General features: G+C 38.9%; 1 protein-coding gene across 1 annotated transcript in view; it reads right to left on the reverse strand.

Moving 5' to 3' along the window:
* Positions 1-8,767: 8,767 nt before the first annotated feature.
* The window catches only part of LOC133604802 (zinc finger and BTB domain-containing protein 7B-like), a 48,134-nt gene continuing 34,953 nt past the window's right edge, over positions 8,768-21,948 (reverse strand). The window contains exons 3-4 of the mRNA XM_061958116.2: positions 15,020-16,008; positions 8,768-9,589 (exon numbers count right to left, since the gene is read on the reverse strand). Of these exons, the coding sequence (XP_061814100.2) occupies positions 9,094-9,589; positions 15,020-16,002 (1,479 nt within the window). The 5' untranslated portion in view covers positions 16,003-16,008 and the 3' untranslated portion in view covers positions 8,768-9,093. The remainder of the gene's footprint in view (positions 9,590-15,019; positions 16,009-21,948) is intronic.

The following is a 21,948-nucleotide window of genomic DNA, read 5'->3' on the forward strand; positions in this document are numbered from 1 at the left end:
GTGAAATTAATTATTTACACACAAATATTCTGTAAATGTTTATTTACATACCATAATTGTTTCCAAATAAAGCAATGTAGTATCTGTTAGTTTACAAAATAACATGTTTTTTTTTTCATTTGGTGGAATATTACCATATTTTCCAGACTACAAAGCACAACAGCATATAACCCACACCCACTAAATTTGACAAGAAAAACCTATTTTCCATATTGTAGCCACCCCGGACTATAAGCTGCAGATTTATACTTTGTGAAATAAGTTATTTACACAGAAATATTTTGTAAAGGTTTATTTACATACCTTAATTGTTTCGAAATGAAGCAATGTAGTATCTGTTAGTCGACAAAATAACATGTTTTCCCCCCATTTGGTGGAACATTATCGTATTTTCCAGACTACAAAGTGCACCGGTTTATATAAGCCGTACTCACTAAATTTGAGGGGGGAAAATTCCTTACATTAGCCGCACCGGACTATAATTCGCAAATATATATACGTTGTGAAATTAGTTATTTACACAGAAATATTTTGTAAATGTTTATTTACATACCTTAATTGTTTCCAAATGAAGCAATGTAGTATCTGTTAGTCTACAAAATAACATGTTTTTTCCCATTTAGTGGAAGATTACCATATTTTCCAGACTACAAAGTGCACCAGTATGTACAGTCATGGCCAAAAACATTGGCACCCCTGCATTTCTGTCAGATAATGCACCACTTCTCCCAGAAAATTGTTGAAATTACAAATGTTTTGGTATTCACACGTTTTTCTTTTGTTTGCATTGGAACAACACACACACAAAAAAAGAAAAGCCAAATGTGATGATATTTTAGACTCAACTCCAAAAATGGACTGGACAAAATGATTGGCACCTTTTCAAAATGGTAAGAAATATTTGTATTCCAAGCATGTGATGCTCCTTTTAATTTGTAATGAAAGCAAGTAACAGGTGCTGGCAATGTAGACATCACACTTGCAGTTGAAATGGACAAAAGTTGACTCAACCTTTGTGTTGTGTGTACCACACTGAGCATGGAGAAAAGAAAGAAGAGCAAAGAACTCTCAGAACATTTCAGAAGCAAGACTGTGGACACTCAAGTATTGCTGGATATTGTGGCCAAACATCTCCATGTTTGTTTCATCTGACATCACATGGACAAAGATAAGACCTTCTGGAGGAAAGTTCTGTGGTCAGATGAAAGAAAAATGGAGCCACAATACCCAGCAATATGTTTGGAAAGTCAAGACAGCCATGACATCATGTTCTTTACAAGTGTATGTACACTTTTGACCACCACTATATATACACATGTATGTGTATATATATATATATATATATATATATATATATATATATATATATATATATATATATATATATGTGTGTGTGTATACATATTATATATATTATTTGACTACTTTTTGAGCACTTCCAACAATACCATGATGATAGTAATAATAACTGTGATCATTTTGGTGACAATAGTTGTAATATGTATAGTTTGTAGTCAATGTTGTGTAAGCACACTCTGACATCTCATTCTATGGTTATCATCACTTTGAAGAAAAGGACAACAGCAACCTTCAAGTTTAGACATCTTTTATTTCTCTTTCCTACTCCAAGCCAAGCACAAGTGACAGGAAGTGACCTGATAGAAACAACTACAACAAAAAGTATCCCTGATGGTCGCCGACCCTCATCCCTTCACCTTTTGAAGCCGAGAAAACAAAGCGAGGTCCGTTCATTCATCACTCATTCATTCATCTGCTCCATTTAGTTTCTCATTCATCCACGCACTAATTTCATTATACATGTATCACTCATGAATGTATTCACATACTCATTTATCATTCACTCATTCATTCAATTATCACTCATTTGTTCGTTTATTACACATTTATTCATTTGTTCGTTTATTACACATGTATTCATTCATTTATAAACGTTTATTCTTTTAGTACACATTCATTTAAGACTCATTGATTCATCTTGCTCCATTCATTCAATAATTAATTTACTCATTTGTTTATTTACTCTATTAGTGAACTCATTCATTCAATTATTCACTTACTCATCAATTCATTCACTATTCATTTACTCACTCACTCACTAATCCATTAACTTATTTATTCATTCATTTGGTCACTAACTTGTTCATTGACTCACTCACTCGCTGATTCATTATCACTCATTCATTTACTCATTCATTACATAATTCACTCACATTACATAATTCACTCATTCATTCACTAAAGTTGGCCTCCATTCCATTCAGTGGCACCCTTCCATACTAAAGTACTTTAAGTATGGAAGTGTGCGAGTCTCAAGAGTTAGTGTAAATGCCAAGAAGTCTTTTATTTTGAAACTCCTGGCCTTTTGTTTGGTGTGTTTCCTCATATTCTGTACATGTCATATTAGTGCATTGCTCAAAAGTTCCTGAGAAAGAAATGCAGCACATATATTATTGTACAGGAAGTACTACTCTGTATGAACTATACAACAGGAAGTACTACACTGTATGAACTATACAACAGGAAGTACTACACTGTATGAACTATACAACAGGAAGTACTACTCTGTATGAACTATACAACAGGAAGCATGTTGCTGTTTGATGTGAAAGAAAAGGTTTTTGCTCCACGAGGAGAAGAAGATGCTGGAAAGTGGCAGACAGCAGACAGTTAGCAAGCATCACTTCCTGTCTCCGCCTTCAACAGGAAGTTCCTGTTAAACAGGTGAGCCCGAAGTCTTTGTGTCATTCTACACCAGTGAAGTTGTCATGTTGTGTAAATGCTCACACTGAGAAACTTTTTTTTTTTTTTTTTGGCAAAAAAATGCATTTTTACCAGTGTGTTACATGGCCTTTCCTTTTAACAACACTCAGTAAAGGTTTGGGAACTGAGGAGACACATTTTTGAAGTGGAATTCTTTCCCATTCTTGCTTGATGTACAGCTTAAGTTGTTCAACAGTCTCCCTTCTCATATTTTAGCCTTCACACATTTTCAATGTCTGGACTACAGGCAGGCCAGTCTAGTACCTGCACTCTTTTACTATAAAGCCACGCTGTTGTAACACCTGGCTTGGCATCGTCTTGCTGAAATAAGCAGGGGCGTCCATGATAACAACATATGTTGCTCCAAAAGCTGTATGTACCTTTTCAGCATTAATGGTGCCTTCACAGATGTGTAAGTTACCCATGTCTTGGCCACTAATACACCCCCATACCATCACACATGATGCCTTTTACACGTTCACCCTGGAACAGTCCGGATGGTTCCTTTCCTCTTTGTTCCACAGTTTCCAAAAACAATTTGAAATGTGGACTCGTCAGACCACAGAATGCTTTTCTGTTTCTGGGTGTTGTTGATAAATGGCTGTGGCTTTGCATAGTAGAGTTTTAACTTGCACTTACAGATGTAGCGACCAACTGTAGTTACTGACAGTGGTTTTCTGAAGTGTTCCTGAGCCCATGTGGTGATATCCTTTACACACTGATGTGGCTTTTTGATGCAGTAGCGCCTGAGGGATCCAAGGTGTGTAATATCATGGCTTACGTGCAGTGATTTCTCCAGATTCTCTGAACCTTTTGATGATATTACGGAGCGTAGATGGTGAAATCCCTAAATTCCTTGCTTGAGAAATGTTGTTCTTAAACAATTTTCTCAGGCATTTGTTGACAAAGTGGTGACCCTCGCCCCGTCCTTGTTTGTGAATGAGTGAGCATTTCATGGAAGCTGCTTTTATACCCAATCATGGCACCCACCTGTTCCCAATTAGCCTGTTCACCTGTGGGATGTTCCAAATAAGTCTTTGATGAACATTCCTCAACTTGCTCACTCTTTTTTGCCACTTGTGCCAGCTTTTTTGACACATGTTGCAGGCATCAAATTCCAAATGAGCTAATATTTGCCAAAAAGAAGAAAGTTTCTCAGTGTGAACATGAAATATCTTGTCTTTGCAGTCTATTCAATTGAATATAAGTTGAAAAGGATTTGTTGTATTCTCTTTTTATTGACCATTTACACAACCTGACAACTTCACAAGTGTTGGGGTTTGTATAGTTCCTCCTCAGGAGGCGCCAGCAGGTCAAAGTACAGTAAAAATATCAAATGTAATAAATAAATCATTAACTGATGTTTTGTCTCCACATAGAAGCATGTGTTTACTCAACTGCAGAGAGGAACAGGCATCTATTAAAGGTGAGGTGTTTAATTATATAAACAGAAATGACTTATTTTGGCTTAAAGACCAGTTCTATATTGTGTTTATTAAACAGTAACGATACCAAGTATGGTATCAGTGTGAGGTCGATACTGCCGTAACTATATCGATACCAAATTTGGTATCAATGTGAGGCCGATACTGCAGTAACTATATCGATACCAAATTTGGTATCAGTGTGAGGCCTATACTTCAGTAACTATATCGACACCAAATTTGGTATCAGTGTGAGATCAATACTGAAATGACTACATCCATACCAAGTGATCAATACAGCAGTGATTATATTGATACCAAATATGGTATCAGTGTGAGGTCGATACCGCAGTGACTAAATCGATACTAAGTATGGTATCAGTGTGAGGTGGATACTGCAGCGACTACATACATACCAAGTATGGTATCAGCGTGAGGTGGATAATGCAGTGACTACATCGATACAGAGTATGATAACAGTGTGAGGTGGATATTGTAGTGACTACACCTATACCATGGTATCAGTGTGAGGTCGATACTGCAGTGACTACATCCATACCAAGTATAGTATCAGTGTGAGGTCGATACTGCAGTAACTACACCCATACCAAGTATGGTGTCAGTGTGAGGTTGATACTGCAGTGACCAAATCCATACCAAGTATGGTGTCAGTGTGAGGTGGATACTGCAGTGACTACATCCATACCATGGTATCAGTGTGAGGTCGATACTGCAGTGACTACATCCATACCAAGTATGGTATCAGTGTGAGGTGGATACTGCAGTGACTACATTCATACCAAGTATGGTGTCAGTGTGAGGTCGATACTGCAGTGATTATATCAAGAACTTCCTGGACACAAACAGCACTTGAAGAATTGACCATATTTGGGCGTGCGGGGGATTATTTGGATTGCCGTTGTTTCTTATGGGAAAAGGTGCTTTGGTGAAAGTACGACTTGGTTAAGAAGTGGAAGGCAGTATCGATGCTAAGAAGTGGAAGGCAGTATCGATGCTAAGAAGTGGAAGGCAGTATCGATGCTAAGAAGTGGAAGGCAGTATCGATGCTAAGAAGTGGAAGGCAGTCTCGATGCTAAGAAGTAGAAGGCAGTATCGATGCTAAGATGTAGAAGGCAGTATCGATGCTAAGAAGTAGAAGGCAGTATCGATGCTAACCAAGGTTTTCCCAGCTGTCCTTCAAGTTGATATGTTTTCCTTACTGGTGTATGAAAAGTGAAGACATGTTTATTATTTGGCTTGGCCTCCCTCCTTCTGCAGTTGAGTAGATCAATACTTTTATTAAAAAGGATGGAACTCATTTTTTTGCCGTTTGAATTTTGCAAAGTAAATAATTTTAACACCAAATGATGCTAACAATTTCAGTTTGTTGAAAATCAGTTTTAACATTCAGTGCAAAAATATTTAGTTCACAAGTGAAGCGATCCACCAATTAGCTGATTTTCATCAATTATTTTCACACTTTTTTTTGTTGCATTGATTGTTTTTTCACACTGAATTTTTGTACACTAAATTCTTTTGCACAGATTTGTGTACACTGACATTTTTCACACTGCTTTCTGTTAAGCAACATTTTTTTGCACTGAATTTTCATACACTGAATTTGTTCATTGATTTATTTAAGCAAAATGTTTGTACCCTAAATTGTTTTGCCCTGAATGTTTGTAGACTTCTTTTTTTGCACTAAATGTTATACACTGAATTTTTGTGCACTGACTTTTTTAGCATTGAATCTTTTTCACACTGATTTTTTTAAAGCACAATTTTTTTTGCACTGAATTTTTTTTAACACTGAATTTCTTGACACTAACATTTTTTTTTGCACTGATTTTTCTACTCAATTTTTTCACACTGAATTTTTGTACACCAAATGTTTTTGCACTGAACTTTTTTAACCACTGAATTTATTGACAATTTGTTTCACAGCAAATTTTTAAACGAAAAATTTTTTTGCACTAAATTTTTTGACACTGAATGTTGACATGCAGTATTTTGACAAACTAAATGTTTAAGCACAACAATTTTGCCGAGTGTTTTTATTCAATGAAATTGTGAAAATAATTTAATGTAAAAAAAAACTTAAGTCCACAAAATTCAAGAGCAAAACAAATCAGTAGCATAAATTCAGCGTAAAAAAAACAACCCTTTTAGTAATAAAGACACGTATAAAACAAGCTGACCTGACATTTGTGGAAGTTTGGAGAAGTGAAGGGAATGTTTGAGCAAAAGTTGCATGAAGGAAGCGTGTGACCCCGCAGGAAACAATAAATATGAAGAATAAATAAATAAATAGAAGTAGAAGTCAAAGAGTCTTTCAAAGACCAGAAGGAGGACTTGGTCTCTTGTGGTTCTTCTTCTTTTAGTAACAACTTGTTGGATTCCAGCACCCAGTCTAAAGTCTAAGTCACTTCTCTCTCGGCCCTGGCTTGAGTTTTCTCTCGCGCCAGAAGTACTCGCCCAGTCAGGAGCAGAGAGCGTTACATTCAAAGAAACTCATGTCGGGTTGGGCGGGGCCTTCCAGATATCGTGTCAGGCTGGTATCAGTATCAGACTGTTATCGTTTTTTTGCCTCAGTTTCAGACTGATACTAGCATGAATTATATATTTATATTTATATATATATATATATATATATATATATATATATTAAAAAAAAGAAGCTAAAAAAATAGATAACATAAATTTAAAGACAAAACTTTATGACACAAAGCTGACATTTTCTCTACATAATAAAAACATTTTAAAATTAGACTTTTACATTTTTTATCAAATTTCAGCTTCTTTTTTTGGGAGGGATTTTTTTCCCCCTGACAACAAAACTGCAAATTGGCTTCGGGTGCACTTTGGACACTCCTGGTGTTTACACGTGTTCACCGGTCTGGTGTTTACACGTGTTCACCGGTCTGGTGTTTACACGTTTTTACCAGTATGGTGTTTACACGTGTTCACCGGTCTGGTGTTTACACGTGTTCACCAGTCTGGTGTTTACACGTTTTTACCAGTATGGTGTTTACACGTGTTCACCGGTCTGGTGTTTACACGTGTTCACCGGTCTGGTGTTTAAACGTGTTCACCGGTCTGGTGTTTACACGTGTTCACCGGTCTGGTGTTTACACGTGTTCACCGGTCTGGTGTTTACACGTGTTCACCGGTCTGGTGTTTACACGTGTTCACCGGTCTGGTGTTTACACGTGTTCACCGGTCTGGTGTTTACACGTTTTTACCAGTATGGTGTTTACACGTGTTCACCGGTCTGGTGTTTACACGTGTTCACCGGTCTGGTGTTTAAACGTGTTCACCGGTCTGGTGTTTACACATTTTTACCGGTCTGGTGTTTACACGTGTTCACCGGTCTGGTGTTTACACGTGTTCACCGGTCTGGTGTTTACACGTGTTCACCGGTCTGGTGTTTACACGTGTTCACCGGTCTGGTGTTTACACGTGTTCACCGGTCTGGTGTTTACACGTGTTCACCGGTTTGGTGTTTACACGTGTTCACCGGTTTGGTGTTTACACGTGTTCACCGGTTTGGTGTTTACACGTGTTCACCGGTTTGGTGTTTACACGTGTTCACCGGTCTGGTGTTTACACGTGTTCACCGTTCTAGTGTTTACACGTGTTCACCGGTCTGGTGTTTACACGTGTTCACCGGTCTGGTGTTTACACGTGTTCACCAGTCTGGTGTTTACACGTTTTTACCAGTATGGTGTTTACACGTGTTCACCGGTCTGGTGTTTACACGTGTTCACCGGTCTGGTGTTTAAACGTGTTCACCGGTCTGGTGTTTACACGTGTTTACACGTGTTCACCGGTCTGGTGTTTACACGTATTCACCGGTCTGGTGTTTACACGTGTTCACCGGTCTGGTGTTTACACGTGTTCACCGGTCTGGTGTTTACACATTTTTACCGGTCTTGTGTTTACACGTGTTCACCGGTCTGGTGTTTACACGTGTTCACCGGTCTGGTGTTTACACGTGTTCAGCAGTCTGGTGTTTAAACGTGTTCACCGGTCTGGTGTTTACACGTGTTCACCGGTCTGGTGTTTACACGTGTTCACCGGTCTGGTGTTTACACGTGTTCACCGGTCTGGTGTTTACACGTGTTCACCGGTCTGGTGTTTACACGTGTTCAGCAGTCTGGTGTTTAAACGTGTTCACCGGTCTGGTGTTTACACGTGTTCACCGGTCTTGTGTTTACACGTGTTCACCGGTCTGGTGTTTACACGTGTTCACCGGTCTGGTGTTTACACGTGTTCACCGGTCTGGTGTTTAAACGTGTTCACCGGTCTGGTGTTTACACGTGTTCACCGGTCTGGTGTTTACACGTATTCACCGGTCTGGTGTTTACACGTGTTCACCGGTCTGGTGTTTACACGTGTTCACCGGTCTGGTGTTTACACATTTTTACCGGTCTTGTGTTTACACGTGTTCACCGGTCTGGTGTTTACACGTGTTCACCGGTCTGGTGTTTACACATTTTTACCGGTCTTGTGTTTACATGTGTTCACCGGTCTGGTGTTTACATGTGTTCACCGGTCTGGTGTTTACACGTGTTCAGCAGTCTGGTGTTTACATGTTAGTTCCAAATAGAAATGGAAGGCGGTTCAATGGTCTTGGAAAGGCTCGCGTAGGGAAAGTGAAAGGATTGATATCAGTATCGATAATCAACATATGACTATCAGTGTTGGTATCAAAGTATCGCCCACTCCTAAGTGCCAGTGGAACAACAAATGTTTCAGTATCGCTAAAAAAAAGTGTTTTTTTTGGATCGTTACTTTTGAAAGCGCTTTGGTGTTTGAGTCCACCCTGAGTGAAGATTCTTACTAGTCCTCCTCTGCTAGTCTTACTAGTCCTCCTCTGCTAGTCTTACTAGTCCTCCTCGCCCGCGTCACCCGGCCCCGCCCCCTCCTCCCCGCCCCGCTGCAGGATGAGACGGTGGTAGTTGTTGAAGCTGTGCGGGCTGAGCTGGGCCAGGGCCTGCAGGGCGAGCGCACGCTCCGTGTCGCCGTCGCGCCGGAACACGTCGGCCTCCGCCGCGGCGGGCGAGAGGTAGAGCGAGGAGTGGTCCGGCGAGGGCTCCGGGCGCCGCCCGCCTGCGTCCGCCTCCGCCCCGCCCCACTCTTCAGGGTCGGGGCCTCGTCGGGGCCTCATCTCCAGGCAGCTGAGTCCCTTGCGGTGGCGCTGCAGGTGGTCGTGGCGGGCGAAGGCCTTGTGGCACAGCGGGCACTCGAAGGGCCGCCCCCCGCTATGCAGGCACAGGTGGTTCTTCAGGTCGTAGGAGTGCAGGAAGCGGGCGGAGCAATGTGGGCACGAGTACGGACGCTCGCCCGTGTGCTTCCTCATGTGGATCTTCAACTTGTCATTCCTAAACACACACACCACACGTGTACAGTAACATGTACAGTACCTACTAACACCACACGTGTACAGTAACATGTACAGTACTTACTAACACCACACGTGTACAGTAACATGTACAGTACTTACTAACACCACACATGTACAGTAACATGTACAGTACTTACTAACACCACACATGTACAGTAACATGTACAGTACTTACTAACACCACACATGTACAGTAATATGTACAGTACTTACTAACACCACACATGTACAGTACTTACTAACACCACACATGTACAGTAACATGTACAGTACTTACTAACACCACACATGTACAGTACCTACTAACACCACACATGTACATTAACATGTACAGTACCTACTAACACCACACATGTACATTAACATGTACAGTACTTACTAACACCACATGTGTACAGTAACATGTACAGTATCTACTAACACCACACGTGTACAGTAACATGTACAGTACTTACTAAACACCACACGTGTACAGTAACATGTACAGTGACATGTACAGTACTTACTAAACACCACACGTGTACAGTAACATGTACAGTACTTCCTAAACACCACACATGTACAGTACCTACTAACACCACACATGTACAGTACCTACTAACACCACACGTGTACAGTACTTACTAACACCACATGTGTACAGTAACATGTACAGTACCTACTAACACCACACATGTACAGTACCTACTAACACCACACGTGTACAGTAACATGTACAGTACCTACTAACACCACACATGTACAGTACCTACTAACACCACACTTGTACAGTAACATGTACAGTACCTACTAACACCACACATGTACAGTACCTACTAACACCACACATGTACAGTAACATGTACAGTACTTACTAACACCACACATGTACAGTACCTACTAACACCACACATGTACATTAACATGTACAGTACCTACTAACACCACACGTGTACAGTAACATGTACAGTACCTACTAACACCACACGTGTACAGTAACATGCACAGTACTTACTAACACCACACGTGTACAGTAACATGTACAGTACTTACTAACACCACACATGTACAGTACTTACTAACACCACACATGTACAGTAACATGTACAGTAACATGTACAGTACTTACTAACACCACACATGTACAGTACCTACTAACACCACACATGTACATTAACATGTACAGTACCTACTAACACCACACATGTACATTAACATGTACAGTACTTACTAACACCACATGTGTACAGTAACATGTACAGTATCTACTAACACCACACGTGTACAGTAACATGTACAGTACTTACTAAACACCACACGTGTACAGTAACATGTACAGTGACATGTACAGTACTTACTAAACACCACACGTGTACAGTAACATGTACAGTACTTACTAAACACCACACATGTACAGTACCTACTAACACCACACATGTACAGTAACATGTACAGTACCTACTAACACCACACGTGTACAGTACTTACTAACACCACACGTGTACAGTAACATGTACAGTACCTACTAACACCACACATGTACAGTACCTACTAACACCACACGTGTACAGTAACATGTACAGTACCTACTAACACCACACATGTACAGTACCTACTAACACCACACTTGTACAGTAACATGTACAGTACCTACTAACACCACACATGTACAGTACCTACTAACACCACACATGTACAGTACTTACTAACACCACACATGTACAGTACCTACTAACACCACACATGTACATTAACATGTACAGTACCTACTAACACCACACGTGTACAGTAACATGTACAGTACCTACTAACACCACACGTGTACAGTAACATGTACAGTACTTACTAACACCACACGTGTACAGTAACATGTACAGTACTTACTAACACCACACATGTACAGTAACATGAACAGTACTTACTAACACCACACATGTACAGTAACATGTACAGTACTTACTAACACCACACATGTACAGTAATATGTACAGTACTTACTAACACCACACATGTACAGTACTTACTAACACCACACATGTACAGTAACATGTACAGTAACATGTACAGTACTTACTAACACCACACATGTACAGTACCTACTAACACCACACATGTACATTAACATGTACAGTACCTACTAACACCACACATGTACATTAACATGTACAGTACTTACTAACACCACATGTGTACAGTAACATGTACAGTATCTACTAACACCACACGTGTACAGTAACATGTACAGTACTTACTAAACACCACACGTGTACAGTAACATGTACAGTGACATGTACAGTACTTACTAAACACCACACGTGTACAGTAACATGTACAGTACTTACTAAACACCACACATGTACAGTACCTACTAACACCACACATGTACAGTAACATGTACAGTACCTACTAACACCACACGTGTACAGTAACATGTACAGTACCTACTAACACCACACATGTACAGTACCTACTAACACCACACGTGTACAGTAACATGGACAGTACCTACTAACACCACAAATGTACAGTACCTACTAACACCACACGTGTACAGTAACATGTACAGTACCTACTAACACCACACATGTACAGTACCTACTAACACCACACTTGTACAGTAACATGTACAGTACCTACTAACACCACACATGTACAGTACCTACTAACACCACACATGTACAGTAACATGTACAGTACTTACTAACACCACACATGTACAGTACCTACTAACACCACACATGTACATTAACATGTACAGTACCTACTAACACCACACGTGTACAGTAGCATGCACAGTACTTACTAACACCACATGTGTACAGTAACATGTACAGTATCTACTAACACCACACGTGTACAGTAACATGTACAGTACTTACTAACACCACACGTGTACAGTAACATGTACAGTACTTACTAAACACCACACGTGTACAGTAACATGTACAGTACTTACTAACACCACACATGTACAGTAACATGTACAGTACTTACTAACACCACACGTGTACAGTAACATGTACAGTACTTACTAACACCACACGTGTACAGTAACATGTACAGTACTTACTAACACCACACGTGTACAGTAACATGTACAGTACTTACTAACACCACACGTGTACAGTAACATGTACAGTACTTACTAACACCACACATGCACAGTAACATGTACAGTACTTACTAACACCACACATGTACAGTAACATGTACAGTACTTACTAAACACCACACATGTACAGTACTTACTAACACCACACATGTACAGTAACATGTACAGTACTTACTAAACACCACACATGTACAGTAACATGTACAGTACTTACTAACACCACACATGTACAGTAATTATTACACATTACATGTGTACAGTACTTATTACACATGACACGTGTACAGTAACATGTACAGTACCTACTAACACCACACGTGTACAGTAATATGTACAGTACTTACTAACACCACACATGTACAGTACTTACTAACACGACATGTGTACAGTAACATGTACAGTACTTACTAACACCACACATGTACAGTACTTACTAACACCACACGTGTACAGTAACATGTACAGTACCTACTAACACCACACGTGTACAGTAACATGTACAGTACTTACTAAACACCACACGTGTACAGTAACATGTACAGTGACATGTACAGTACTTACTAACACCAAACATGTACAGTAACATGTACAGTACTTACTAAACGCCACACGTGTACAGTAACATGTACAGTACTTACTAAACACCACACATGTACAGTCACATGTACAGTACTTACTAACACCACACGTGTACAGTAACATGTACAGTACCTACTAACACCACGCGTGTACAGTAACATGTACAGTACTTACTAAACACCACACGTGTACAGTAACATGTACAGTACTTACTAACACCACACGTGTACAGTAACATGTACAGTACTTACTAACACCACACATGTACAGTAATTATTACACATTACATGTGTACAGTACTTATTACACATGACACGTGTACAGTAACATGTACAGTAACATTTAATCTACTTATTACAAATGACACTAGAACAGTAACACATATAGTAACATTTAAACTACATATTACAAATGACACTCATACAGTAACATGTACAGTAACATGTAAACTCCTTATTACAAATGACACTAGTACAGTAACATGTACAATAACATGTACAGTAACATTTAAGCTACTTATATCAGGGTGTATCCCGCCTTCCGCCCAGATGCAGCTGAGATAGGCTCCAGCACCCCCCGCGACCCCAAAAGGGACAAGCGGTAGAAAATGGATGGAAGGATTACAAATGACACTTGAATTTTTAGACACTAAATTTTAACAAACTGAAATTTTTCCCACATTTGTGTTGAACAAAACTGTCAGCATAGTTTGATGTTTAAAAAAATGTGGTTCACGAAATATAAACAAAAAATTCAGCGATATAAATTCAGTGTGAAAATCCACAATGCATTAGACTGTTACAATATAACTAAATATACAATATAATATAATTTACAATATAACTAAATATACAATATAATATAATTTACAATATAACTAAATATACAATATAATATAATATAATTTACAATATAACTAAATATACAATATAATATAATTTACAATATAACTAAATATACAATATAATATAATTTAAAATATAACTAAATATACAATATAATATAATATAATTTACAATATAACTAAATATACAATATAATATAAATTACAATATAACTAAAACTATTCTTACTCACTAAAACGTCCCATGTGTGATGTCTGTAGGAGTGTTTTCATGCATATTTCTACCTGCTATCGTGATGCCATCAAGCTAGCGTCGTTAGCATGTTAGCATGAGCTAATATGCTAACATGTTTATGAGTGTCTGAATAAGTATTATTAACTTACAATGACATTTTCACTAATTCCTCAGTAAATTCACCAAAACGTCAGCGTGGAGTTATTGAGTCTGTTTAGCTGATTGGAGAGCTAGCCTGCGCAGCTAGTGGGTCCATGACCAGGACTGACGTTTTGTTTGATCAGCCGTTTTACTGCCGTGTTACAGACACTGTTTGGAAACAATGAAGGTATGTAAATAAACATTTACAGAATATTTCTGTGAAAATAACTCATTTCACAAGGTATATATCTGCCACTTACAGTCCGGTGTGGCTTATATCCATCCATCCATTTCCTACCGCTTGTCCCTTTTTGGCGTCGTGGGGGATGCTGGAGCCTATCTCAGTTGCATTCGGGCAGAAGGCGGGGTGTGGAAACATATTTAGTTTTTCTATAATTTATTGGGTGTGGCTTACATGTGCTCTATAGTCTGTAAACTCGGGTGTTGTTATTGTTGAGAGTGAGGCTCCAGCTGACGCAGAAGAAAAGAAGTGTTGACATTCTAGAAGGTTCCTTACCTGGTGAAGCGAACCCCGCAGGCAGAGCACTGGAAGGGTTTCTCCCCCGTGTGCGTCCGCATGTGGCGAGGAAGTTTTCCCGCTCCATGGATGATCTTCTGGCAGACGGGACACTGCTGAGGTGTTTGGGACTTCCTCTTCCGGCCTCCCGCCGTCGCCTCGGCCCCTGCCCCGGCCACAGAGGTGACAGCAGACGCGCTTTCCGCCAGCACCGATTCGTTGCCAAAGCCGTCCGTGTCGTCGCCCCCAGACGGCTTGTCTTCTGAGGGCGGGGCAGGAGGCGGGTGTGCCGCAGGCCACGGCGGGTGACCTCCGTTGAGTGTGGCCGCCCTCTCCGGTCCTCTGAGCGCTCCGGGATCTTTGTCGTGCCTCCAGCGGAAGAGGAGCTCCTCTGGCTGGGGGCTGGGCGGCCGGGTCGGTGGCTGGCTCTCCGAAAGAGGCGAAGGGTGCGGGACCGGCGAAACCTTCTTCACCTTCTTTCTGTCCGTTTTTCTTCGGGATCTGGGATCTCCTCCGGGCTCCGCCCCCGGCCTCCGAGGAGCCGCCATGCTCCGGTTCCTCTGCTCCTCTTCCTCCGCAGGCTCCACCTTCTCCCCGAGGATGTCGCTGCAGGCGTCGGCCACGCACTGGATGCCCAGGAGCCGCGCCCCTCGCAGGACGTCCCTCATGCCCGAGCTGGGAATGGTGAGGGTGGCCGTGTAGGCGAACTCCAGCAGGGCGTCCAGGGCGTCCGGCGCCACACAGTCCAGCTGGCACACGCTGAAACCGCCACCGCCGCCGCCTTCTTCGGCACCAAAGAGCCGGCGGAAGTAGAGGCTGACGGCGGCCATGACGGAGCGGTGAGTCGGGTAGCGGGCCCCGCGGGAGGTCAGCGTGAGGTCACACAGGAGCCCCGTCCTTCTCTGGTTGTTGAGGTGCGACAAGATCTCGCTGCTGTGCTCCGGAAACGGGATCCCGATCAGACCGTCCTCGCCTGGAGACATCACCGCCTGAAAGACACCACCGGTCAGTTAGCGCCACAGAAGGTAGCAAGCGGCAAACGTCGGTATTTCCAAAAAAAGAACCACGGAATAAAATCAATGTTTTGATGAGTTATTGAACAATACTTCAAATGATTTGTGGAAAGGAACAAGGAAAGGCCTTCAAATAAAAGACCAAACTCTACACTGAAAGACCGAGCTGGCGTTGAAGCCTTCAACTAAACATGTCTGACTTCTTTTCAACTGTTTTATTTTCCGGGTTCCAGGGACCAGACCTGAGGGGGGAAATATTTCTTTGGTTTTGAAACTGAAACAGATCCAAATGGCCCCCAAGTGCTTGGCAAATGTTTGCTTTATATTTGCTGGCTGTTGACGTGACCAGCAGGTGTGGTTGACTCCAGCAGGGGGCAGCAGGTGTGGTGGACTCCAGCAGGGGGCAGCAGTAGCAAAAACCGACTCACCAGGGGGGGACCATGGAGGACCACAGGGGGAAAGAAGGCGGGGCCATAAAAGGGAAGGGTCGAAGCGGCTGCAGCCAAGACGGGATTACGCAACGTTGTCAGCTCGGGCCAGGAGGAGAGAGTCAAATAAGTGCTGGTGGAAACACTCCAGCAAGACCAGGGACCAAAAAAATATTGAATGCTTTTGCCACCGTGCAAAAACATCAGGACGCCAATCCTTGTGTTTGTAGAGCCGCTAGTACGACTAGAAGAGTAACTTAAGTATTTATTTCATTCACAATCCTTGTGTAAGACAAGAAGACATTTTTTGATTTGTTGATGCATTCTAAATCGTAAATGAACGTCAAGCTAAAATCAGCTAACAATCAAGGTTTTGTATAAACGCTGTAAGTATATATGTCATGTAGTAACATTCATAATAACATGTAATATATACATAATGTAAGTATATATGTAGTATCTAGTAACATACATAATAACATGTAATATATACATGATGTAAGTATATATGTAATGTAGTAACATTCATAATAACATGTAATATATACATAATGTAAGTATATATGTAGTATCTAGTAACATACATAATAACATGTAATATATACATGATGTAAGTGTATGTCATGTAGTAACATTCATAATAACATGTCATATATACATGATGTAAGTATATATGTAGTATCTAGTAACATTCATAATAACATGTAATATATACATGATGTAAGTATATATGTCATGTAGTAACATTCATAATAACATGTAATATATGCATGATGTAAGTATATATGTCATGTAGTAACATTCATAATAACATGTAATATATACATGATGTAAGTGTATATGTCATGTAGTAACATTCATAATAACATGTAATATATACATGATGTAAGTGTATATGTCATGTAGTAACATTCATAATAACATGTAATATATACATGATGTAAGTATATATGTCATGTAGTAACATTCATAATAACATGTAATATATACATGATGTAAGTATGTCATGTAGTAACATTCATAATAACATGTAATATATACATGATGTAAGTATATATGTCATGTAGTAACATTCATAATAACATGTAATATATACATGATGTAAGTATATATGTCATTTAGTAACATTCATAATAACATGTAATATATACATGATGTAAGTATATATGTAGTATCTAGTAACATTCATAATAACATGTAATATATACATGATGTATATATATATGTCATGTAGTAACATTCATAATAACATGTAATATATACATGATGTAAGTATATATGTCATGTAGTAACATTCATAATAACATGTAATATATACATGATGTAAGTATATATGTCATGTAGTAACATTCATAATAACATGTAATATATACATGATGTAAGTATATGTCATTTAGTAACATTCATAATAACATGTAATATATACATGATGTAAGTATATATGTAGTATCTAGTAACATTCATAATAACATGTAATATATACATGATGTATATATATATATATGTCATGTAGTAACATTCATAATAACATGTAATATATACATGATGTAAGTATATATGTCATGTAGTAACATTCATAATAACATGTAATATATACACGATGTAAGTATATATGTCATGTAACATTCATAATAACATGTAATATATACATGATGTAAGTATATATGTCATGTAGTAACATTCATAATAACATGTAATAGATACATGATGTAAGTATATATGTAGTATCTAGTAACATTCATAATAACATGTAATATATACATGATGTAAGTATATATGTAGTATCTAGTAACATTCATAATAACATGTAATATTTACATATTTTGATCATTTTGTATTAATTTCACAGACACATCACATCACTTCAAACATAATAAAACAATCACTTACTGTACAATGTCTGCTCTCACAAGGATGTTTGTATCTTCCCCTTTACATCAACAATTTTTCATAATCCTCACAAAGGGTTAAAACAAAGTATTTCTGGCCATCTCCGGGTCTAAGTTGAATGTCAAAGTTGACCAACTTGTCAGATTATGTCCACAACCTTCTACTATCCAGGTGAGAGGTGAGATTTAACATCTGGAATGAACTTTCACCAACTCAGAATATGTCAATATAGCAGCATACTCTATACACTTAAAAGTAGTTCCTCAGTGTTAGCACGTACAATAACAAGGTTGCTTGGTTGATATTCAGTAAATGGAGTATTGTTGGCACTTTATACTATTAGCCACCTCTTACTGACCGTATTTGATGAGTTAGAATGCATGAACAAAAAAAGGAAATGTGTTCCTGTCATGCATACGGATTGTGAAGGATGAAAAGTATTTCAAATAAAAAAAAGGTGCAAGTCCGCTTTAGAAGGCGGAGTCACACCTGAGCAAACCACACTTTCCACAAACAACAACTCTTTCTTTCCCTGCCTTAGCAACACCCGGCCCACCAATCACAGCCCGTCCTGCCGGGCACAACATACACCCGACCAACCTGCTCCTCAACACACACACACACACACACACACACACACACACACACACACACACACACACACACACACACACACACACACACACACACACACACACACACACACACACACACACACACACACACACACACACACACTTACTTGAATGTGTTACCTTCATGAGAAAGAAGCCTCCCTCTTTAGGACCAGCCTTTATAAAGAAGTGTATTTACAACATGAATAATATATACATACTATGCAAATATAAACAAGCTTGTTGTGAAAAATGAGTTGGAATTTCACAAGAAAAAGGTCACAATTTCACAAGAAAAACTTAGAATGTTGGCAGTTTTATAATAAAAGTCCTCATTTTACTCAACGCAAGTCATAATTTGACAAGAAAAAGTGAACATTTGTGCAATATTATGATAAAAGTTGGAATTTTACTCAACAGTCGCAATTTTACAAGGAAAGCTTAACATTTGGGCAATTTTATGAAAAGAGTCGTCATTTGACTTGACAAAAGTCACAATTTTATAAGAAAACTTTAAAATGTTGGCAATATTATAATAATAATCTGAATTTTGCTTGGCAAAATGATGAGAAAAGTCATAATTTTACTCAACAAATGTCACTATTTTACTAGAACAACAAACAAATTGGCAATATTGTGACAAAAGTCTGAATTTTATATGACAAATGTCACCGTTTTGCATTAAAAAGCAATAATTTAACATAAAAAAAGTCATCATTTTACGAAAACACATTGCAATATTACAGAAACAGAAAGAATATGAGAAATTGTTCCCAATTTTATAAGAAAAAAGTCGACACTGTGTGAAAAAGACTGCTTTTATTTAATTTTTTTGTTTTTTTGTAATTGTTTTTTAATCTTCATTATTTACTTCAAGTTATTACAGTATGTCTCTATATACATATTTATTTATTTTTTTAAATTAATTTTGGCCGAAGGGGGCGCATTTCAATTTTTTACACACACTTGTTATTTCATATGTTGACCAGAGGGGGACCCTTTTAAAAGCGACACACTTGTTATTTCATATGTTGCCCTTGCGTTTGTATAGATGGGCGATGGCGGCGTCTTTCAATACATACATACATATATATATATATATATATACATACATATATATACACATACATGTATACATACATATATACATATACATACATATATACATATATACATATATGTATATATATATGTATATATATATATATATATATATATATATATATATATATATATATATATATATATATATATATATATATAGGTGCATGAAAGACATGCACCTGGGGATAAGTTGATTGGCAACACTAAATTGGCCCTAGTGTGTGGATGTGAGTGTGAATGTTGTCTGTCTATCTGTGTTGGCCCTGCGATGAGGTGGCGACTTGTCCAGGGTGTACCCCGCCTTCCGCCCGATTGTAGCTGAGATAGGCTCCAGCGCCCCCCGCGACCCCAAAGGGAATAAGCGGTAGAAAATGGATGGATGGATATATATATATATATATATATATATATATATATATATATATATATATATATGTCTTAATAAGATTATCCAAAAAATAGTGCTCGATACCGTGGTAGAGCGCAATATATGTATGTGTGGGAAAAAATCACAAGACTACTTCATCTCTACAGGCCTGTTTCATGAGGGGTTCCCTCAATCATCAGGAGATTTTATATAATATTTATTTATATAAAATCTCCTGATGATTGAGGGAACCCCTCATGAAACAGGCCTGTAGAGATGAAGTAGTCTTGTGATTTTTTCCCACACACACATATATACATATATACATATATATATATATATATATATATATATGATATGTGTGTGTATGTTACTCATCAGTTACTCAGTAATTGAGTAGTTTTTTCAAGACATACTTTTTACTTTTACTCAAGTAAATATTTGGGTGACTACTCCTTACTTTTACTTGAGTAATAAATCTCTAAAGTAACAGTACTTTTACTTGAGTACAATTTCTGGCTACTCTACCCACCTCTGCTAATAATGTTGTTGTATGCACACTGTGTGGAGCGGAAATGGCCTATCATAGCAGCACAACGGCTATGAAGGAACATTTGAAAAGAAAACACCCGACAGCGTTCTTGCCATCACCATCAACTAGTCAATGGTCCACGTGAGTATACGTTGTCATCATTACACAAAAACATGAATGTGTCATTTGTATCTGCGTTGTAAATTCATAAACTAAAACACCGTTTCGCTCTGAGAGGCGCGTTTGGCGTGCCTGTTCAGTGTTTACAAAGACGCGCTCTTCTTTAACGCTAACGTTAATTAGTTGTGCAAATACCTTTTACAACATTAACAGTTACATATACTATGTACAAACCAACAATTAACTTTCACTTTAATCATACTATCATTGTTGTGTTATTAATAACTGGGATTTATATAGCGCTTTTCTAAGGACCCAAAGTCGCTTTACATGTAGAACCCATCATTCATTCACACCTGGTGGTGGTAAGCTACTTTCATAGCCACAGCTGCCCTGGGGTAGACTGACGGAAGCGTGGCTGCAATTTGCGCCAACGGCCCCTCCGACCACCACCTGTCATTCATCATTCAATTCACCGGTGTGAGTGGCACCGGGGGCAAAGGGTGAAGTGTCCCGCCCAAGGACACAACGGCAGCGATTTTTTTTTTTTTTTTTTTTGGATGGTAAGAGGCGGGGAGCGAACCTGCAACCCTCAGGTTTCTGGCACGGTTGCTCTACCCACTACGCCATGCCGCCCATTAAGCAAAATAAGCAATACTTTTACTTTTGTTGAAATGTTTACACTGTTACAGAATATTTTGTTTTGCACTTTTTTGTATTTGATGTTTATCTTTATTTTTGCACATTTTAAAGCAAAATAAGCAATGCTTTTACTTTAGAAATGCTTATACTATTGCAGAATATTAAGATTTGCACTGGATGTTTACTTTTATATTTGCACATTAAAAAGCAAATAAGCTA

This window comes from Nerophis lumbriciformis, linkage group LG04 (assembly GCF_033978685.3).
Source record: "Nerophis lumbriciformis linkage group LG04, RoL_Nlum_v2.1, whole genome shotgun sequence".
In the NCBI taxonomy this organism is placed as follows: domain Eukaryota; kingdom Metazoa; phylum Chordata; class Actinopteri; order Syngnathiformes; family Syngnathidae; genus Nerophis; species Nerophis lumbriciformis.